The sequence below is a fragment of the Dasypus novemcinctus genome, chromosome 6 (assembly GCF_030445035.2).
Source record: "Dasypus novemcinctus isolate mDasNov1 chromosome 6, mDasNov1.1.hap2, whole genome shotgun sequence".
NCBI lineage: Eukaryota > Metazoa > Chordata > Mammalia > Cingulata > Dasypodidae > Dasypus > Dasypus novemcinctus.
Window position 1 is genome coordinate 18,034,090 of NC_080678.1, and position 6,757 is coordinate 18,040,846.

The window sequence follows — 6,757 nt, forward strand, 5'->3', positions numbered from 1 at the left end:
ATACCAGTGGCAAAGATCCAGGAGGCACTGGGTACGTCTGAACAGGGGGTCCGGAGGGTGGAGGGTGGGGGGGGAAGCCCGGTGGCTGGCACTGCTGCAGCTGCGGTGGTGCAATGTACGGATTAGCCCTGCTGCTTAGAGGGGTATGGCGATACGGGTTGTATCCTTGGTGGGGTGCTCCTTGCGGAGGGCTTGCAAAATTTGAAGGAGGGAGACTATTCGGCTGAGAAGGCAGATAAGCATTTGTTCCCATCTGTGAAGTAGAGGGAGCACCATGTCGAGCCTTTGAAACAGACGGTGAAAATGCATTCAACACATCTTGGGATCCAGTTGTAAAAGGGAGAGCAGTTGGGGGTTTGGAGAAGACTGATTGTCCGCCCGGTGTTGCTGCAGTTGTTAATGGTGACTGTCCAATGTTCCCAAAAGGATCACTACTGCTTGATACCTGAGAGAAGTAACTAAAGGTCTGTGGGGTAGAGGTATGAGCAGAGGTCTGACCAAGGAAGCTGTCCTCCTCCCCAACGTCTGTGGAATCTTCTGAAACAGAATAGGAGTACAAACAGGTCAAACAGCATTCCCTGAATAACTCTGGAGAGATGATTCTAGAAGGCAGACCTAGCAACCTAACCTCTTTGTTTTTCAAACTTGTATTTCTGTATTACAGAAAAAATAAATGATCGTTGAAAAGAAAAGTTAGAAAATGTGGATAAGAAAAAACAAAAGGAGAGAAAATTATATTTAATTCATAAGCCCAATTCCCAGAGACAATCAATCACTGTTAACAATTTGGTACATATTTTTTCCATTTTTTTTGAATAAATATTTATATGTAGGAGAGTTCTTTTAAAAAGAGAAACAAAATCTGTACCTACTAGAGTCACATATTATTTGGAATACTTATTTTTTTCCTGGTAAGAAATAATTCAAATGTTATTCTACCATTCAAATACACACAATTTATTTCTATAGGAATGTCCAGAAACTAAAGTGCAGATATTAACTGTTGACAAGAAGGGTGTGTCAGAACTCTTACCTACAAAGCTCTTATTGTACAAATGAACACGTGGCATTTGTATTCCCAAGGCAAAGTAGGTCAATCATTAATTGCCAATACTAAAATCACACAGTATCACAAACAGACAAACTAGTGATTAGAGAATGCCTTCCTTTGCCCAACTTGATCTCACCATATTTTCACCACCAAACCATTTATCTTCTGTTCTGAGACCAGGTTGTAAAATAAAAGCATTTTCCCCCCTAAATGACCTCAAGGGGAGTGGCTGTAGCACAAGTGGTTGAGCACCTACTTCCCATGTACAAATCCCGGGTTTGATCTCTGGTATCTCCTAAAACAAACAAATGAAGAAACCAACTCTCACTGGGGAGTGGATGTAGCTCAGTGATTGAGCACCTGCTTCCCAAGTACTAGGTCCTGGGTTCGATGCCTAGTACCTCCTTTAAAAAAAAAAAAGTCCACCCTATGCTTGCACCCTTAGTTTTGAGCCCTTAATTTGTTGTAACTTCACCTTCCTCCACCTAATCTTTTCCTCCTCCTGTCTCATTCCCTCCTGTCTCCTCCTGCTGGAGGCATGGAGTGCATCACTGGTGGCCTCACTCAGCACACAAGCACTCTATGCTCTCTGCCCTTGGAGAACTGCCAAAGGGCTGGCCTTGTTTCAATTCCTTGCTCCTTCTTGACTTCTACTGAAGCCAGTAGATTCCGGCTTGTGCTTCTAGGTTGCTCCCATTATATTCCACATATCAATTTAACAAAGATAATCCACTATTCAAAATATTCCTCTCAGTTGTTTCTTTGTAACAAAAATATCACTTCCTTCACACCGAGAGCCCTTTGATTGCTTGCATCCTTCTACTTTTCTGATACACTTCAGATCATACCCTCTCTTTTCAGTCAGGTGAACCTCACTTGAACTCATCTGTATTTCTTAGCTCATTTCCCAATGATTACATGCCTGGAAAAAAACTTCTGTGGCATCTTTAACCCTCTAAGAAAACTTAAGATCTACCTGGTCTGAGAAACATTTTTCTGACTACCATATATTGATCTCAATATATTATTAGCCTCAACTCAGAGACACTTTCTAACTACATACTGACACATACCACAACTACACTCACATCTTTAATGAGCACTTGGACAGATGGGGTACTTCCAACCCTAACTATTCTCATGTGTTCCAGATCCTATCTTCCAACTACTTCCTCAGCACTTCTGGCAGACTCAGCCACATATACATCAAACAAAAAAGGTCTAAAACCGAAATGATTTTAACTGTCCCCATAAGCTCCTCTTAACGTATCTCCCTACCTCAACAAGTGTTGGCCAACATTCACCCAGACGCTCAAACCAGAAACCTTAAGTCTCCCAGACTTCTCCCTCTCTCTCATACTTCTCATTTAAGCATTCAGATACTCACTCAAGACATACTGACAGGGTGCTAGGTGTGAGGGCTAAAACTAAATGAGGCAGAGAGGCATCTTGCTCTCAGAGCAGTCTGGCCTCCAGTGGGCCATAAAGACCCAACAATTTAATAGTCTAACAACCTCTTAAATCTGTTCCCTGATCTTTACACCCAATAAAGACCTGGGGTAACACACCATTAGCTCCATCCTGATTCTCACAATGGACTCTAGGCTCCTTGCTCTGGCTACAGGTAGCCTACTCCAGTCAGCCTTACGCCTGGGCAATCCAGTCTTTCTGAAACATACCTCTACTATCACTACCCTGTTTAAAATCCTTCAAAGGCTCCTGGACTTCTCACAGATGAACTACAAACCCCTTAGTGTGATAAATGAGGTTCCTTGTGATCTCCTCCCCACCCCCCCACATGCGGTCTACCACTCAAGCCACTCCCCTGTACACACACTAGTCACACGGATCTACTTGGAGACAGAGACAGAAACAAAGACGGAGATCATCCCATGGCATCCCTCACCAACTCTTGCCAACTCCACGTTTTCTCACACTTCCTGACTTTTACATATGCCTCTCTCTCCAGACTTCCTAATTTCTCTATGTTCAACACTCAGCTCAAGCACCACTTCAGGACTGTGAGGCTCTGAAGACCTAAGAGTCATCCTCTCTCTGGTCAGCTGACCGGAGGCCAGTAACTTTCAAAGTAGGCTATCAATCCCTCTTTCTACCCATTATAAACCTTTATCGCAACTGCTTACACAGCTGGGTATAGATGCATACTTATATACTGTGCAGTCATTGAGGGCAGGGCTCTCTGCTCTTGTCTCCCTGACATTTTGCACAGGGCCCAGGAAATAGAAACTGCTCAATCCACGTTTATGAATATAATTGTTTCCTCTGTGTCTCTTTCACTGATTAACTCCGGCTTCCAATGATACAGGTTCTTCTTTTGTCTCTGGAAATTCTCTATCAAATCTTTTTTAAGAGTGGAAAAATACTTGATTTGGAATTGTGGTTCTAAAAAAACTGTTACTTTACTCGCAAAAAATAAACCCTATCTTCAAGAAACGGGAGTTTTAACGCTAGGTAAATCCAAGTACTTGAAAGTGAAAATGTTCAGCATTAATATAGTGACAAACACAAACCAAACAAGAGAGAAAGAGAAAGAGAAAAAGAATGAGCACACGCAAAGAAGATGGCCATGAACCAAGGCAACGTTTGTAAAGCATGATGACTGGAAAATCCCAGGTATGACAGTATTTATTCTTGCATCCTCCGCCAGCCAAGCTTGTCCTTCACCAAAGATGACAATGCCTGACCTTTTGGTCACATTATCAAAGTGGGACATACATATTCCTGACTACTGTCCTTTCATTCATTCAACAATATCTATTGAATAACTGGCCAATGCATGCCAGTCACTCACCTAGGCACTGGAAATATAATAGTGAATACAACTAAATCCCTGTCCTCTGGGGTAAGATAAACAAATAAATACACTCAGCTGGTGGTGATAAGCAGTAAGAAACATAAAGCAACCTAAGGGGAATAGTCACATATCGCTGCGCCCAGTATGCCTTTCTTCACTTCTCCATGGAAATTTTCCCTAATCTGTCAAGCAAGAATAAATTCACTGGTAATACTGAGCATTTAATAAGAATCTACACAAAAGGCATTATCCTAACAAACTAATGGAAAATAAAAGGTAATTATGTCATAGGTGCAAACTTCAAGAAGTCCACCGTCCAAATGGGGAGAGAGATTTATTTCACAAACACATAATATATGTGCCAGGCACTATTCTCAGTGCTTTACAAAAATTAATTCATTTCTCATTACAGCTCCATAAGGGTGTACATATATGGAAACTGACGCACAGAGAGTTAAAGTAATATGCCTGAGTAACAGCAAATTATTGGCTAGGAATGAAAACCAGAAGGAGTAGGCTCCTAAACGCTATGCTGTGATTATGCCACATAATCATTTAAAAAACCATCTCCCTAGACAATAATAAAGATATGAACAAAGAGCTAAGGGGCCTAACAGAACAAGAAAAAGTTTCTTAGAGGAAGCGACATACTGTTTTGAAGATGAATTCATTCTGTAGCTCTTCTTTCAGGCTGTGAGCTCCTAAGAAAGGGGCACTGTCTGATTCACCTGCATTCCCTGCCAGCACCAGCAGCAAGCGCCTGGCACACTATACGTGCTCACAATGATTTGCGGAATGCCAGTGCACAAGTATCCGGTACTTTAGGCAACTTGATCGCTCGACAAAGAGCAAGCCTCAGAACCTAGCCCCCGCCTCCAAGATCCCAAATCTCTCAAGCCACTCAAATCTGGCCACTGATGCTCCTGGCAAGCTCTCTGGGGAAATGGATCCGGCAGAAGACCTCCGGTCTGGCCCTCGTCACCCCACGTCCCCGGTCCGCCTCCCTGCACACACTCTTCCCATGGGATTCCCCTCCCCTTACTACCTCCTGGCAAGAGCAGGGAGGCCTGGGCAGCGGGAGCGTGGGTGACAGGTATGAAGGGCACGTTGAAGCTGAACTCCGTAGCCGAGGAGGAGAAGAGTAAGTTAGTGCCCGACGAGGCCGTGGAGGCACCACCGCTGCCGCCGTTAGGTTTCCTCTCGGCCATGGCTGGGGCCCACCGTCCGTTACACGTCTCCGGATAGCCGGTGCAGCGCCACCGGCCGGAAGCCAGTCACACTGGGGGCCAGCGTATTTCCGCACTTGCGCAAAGGGGCTGGAACTCCTGGCGGCTGTTCAGCGGTCCTCCCTCTTTCCGTAGCTGGCGCCGCCAGAAATCAACATGGCGACACCGGCTTCACGCTGGAGTCCTGGCACGTGACATGTTCAGCCTCTGGCCTGGGACGGCTGCAAGCCAAGGGACCGGACCGAAGTGGAAACTTGGGAGAGTGAGCCCTGCTGGTTCTGAGCCAGCGTACGAATCAAAAGTCACGGATTGCGGGGGAAGCTCTGGTCTTCCTGGAAGAACTGACAGGTTCTTTGACTGGCAAAGATTTTAGGCGAACAGCAGAAGCCGAGTGGCAAGAGTGCTGCCCGCTCGCTGACGGAGAGAGGTAGGGACAGAAGAAGAAGTTGTGCGGGTAGTTCGCAAACAAGAGCAAGCCAAATTCGCCCACCGCACCCACATCTAACCAGCCCAGATGCCCTTCTAGGCTAAACTGAACTCTTGTCGTTCGCTGAGAAATAAAAATGGTAAAGACGGAGAAGTTTTTAAGCCATAGGGAGAAAATTTGTTTGTTACAGAGAACCCAGGGGGTTGAAATTTAGGGTTGTGAATTTTTAAATAGCATTCTATATCAATTTACAGCAGTATGACTAGATTAATTCAAAATACATTGCGGATAGCTTGGATACAATTGTTATTTTCATATATTTAGACATTCTTAAAGAAAAAATAACAAGCAAGCAGTCTAGATGAGGAGACAACCAAAAGAAACATTGAAATAATGTGACTTTTTCCTCTACCTCTACACATGTATGTAGAACCTAAGTTTATTAATTCAGTAACTAATTGGTGTGCTTAATACCAGTGGGCCCGCAGCAGACAGAACACTAGGGGTACAGTGATGTGTAAGGCAAATATGGGGCCCTTCCCTCCTGGAGTACAGTCTAGTCAGGAGGACAGACAGCTGAACACATAACAACAATCACCTAAAGTGTGATGAGTGTTATAAAATTTCTCAAAGTATGTTATGAAATATACTGACATCATCGGGAGAGAGGAGTAACTCTTCCATGGGGAGAGGTAGCAAATATTTTTAAATGCATTTTTTATTGAAGTATGTCATTAATACATCAACATGCATGAACAATAAATATATGGTAAAGATTGTGAACTTACAAAATAAACATATGTAACATCATACAGGGGTCTCATACTTTACCCCTCTACCAACTCTTTGCATTGTTGTGAAACATTTGTTACAAACTATGCAAGAGTATCATCAAACTATTCCTACTAACTATAGTCCCTATCTTACATTGGTGGTGTCTTTTTCCCCCAACGCACCCTATTTTTTTTAAATATATTTTTATTACAGAGGTTGTGAATTTGCAAAACAATCATACACATGTAGAATTCCCATACAACACCCTTTCACCAATACATCACACTGCGGTAGAACATTTGTTACAGAATATGACGTAATATCAGACTACTGCCAACCACCATGGTCCATAGCATACATTTGGCACACTTTTTCCATATACCTCCATTATCAACGCAATACATCTTTGGCATTCATACAAGAATATTATAGTATTGCTGTTAACCAGTATATAGGTCACACCA

General features: G+C 43.4%; 1 protein-coding gene across 4 annotated transcripts in view; it reads right to left on the reverse strand.

The window, feature by feature from the left end:
- Positions 1–5,180, reverse strand: part of SEC23IP (SEC23 interacting protein) — a 58,187-nt gene extending 53,007 nt beyond the window's left edge. Inside the window, exons 1-2 of one of the 4 annotated variants that reach the window (XM_058298278.2) lie at positions 4,912–5,180; positions 5–537 (exon numbers count right to left, since the gene is read on the reverse strand). In XM_058298278.2, the coding sequence (XP_058154261.1) occupies positions 5–537; positions 4,912–5,074 (696 nt within the window). In that variant the 5' untranslated portion in view covers positions 5,075–5,180. The remainder of the gene's footprint in view (positions 1–4; positions 538–4,911) is intronic. The other 3 variants (XM_058298280.1, XM_058298282.1, XM_058298281.1) reach the window with 3 other exon arrangements.
- Between the last annotated feature and the right edge of the window lie 1,577 nt (positions 5,181–6,757).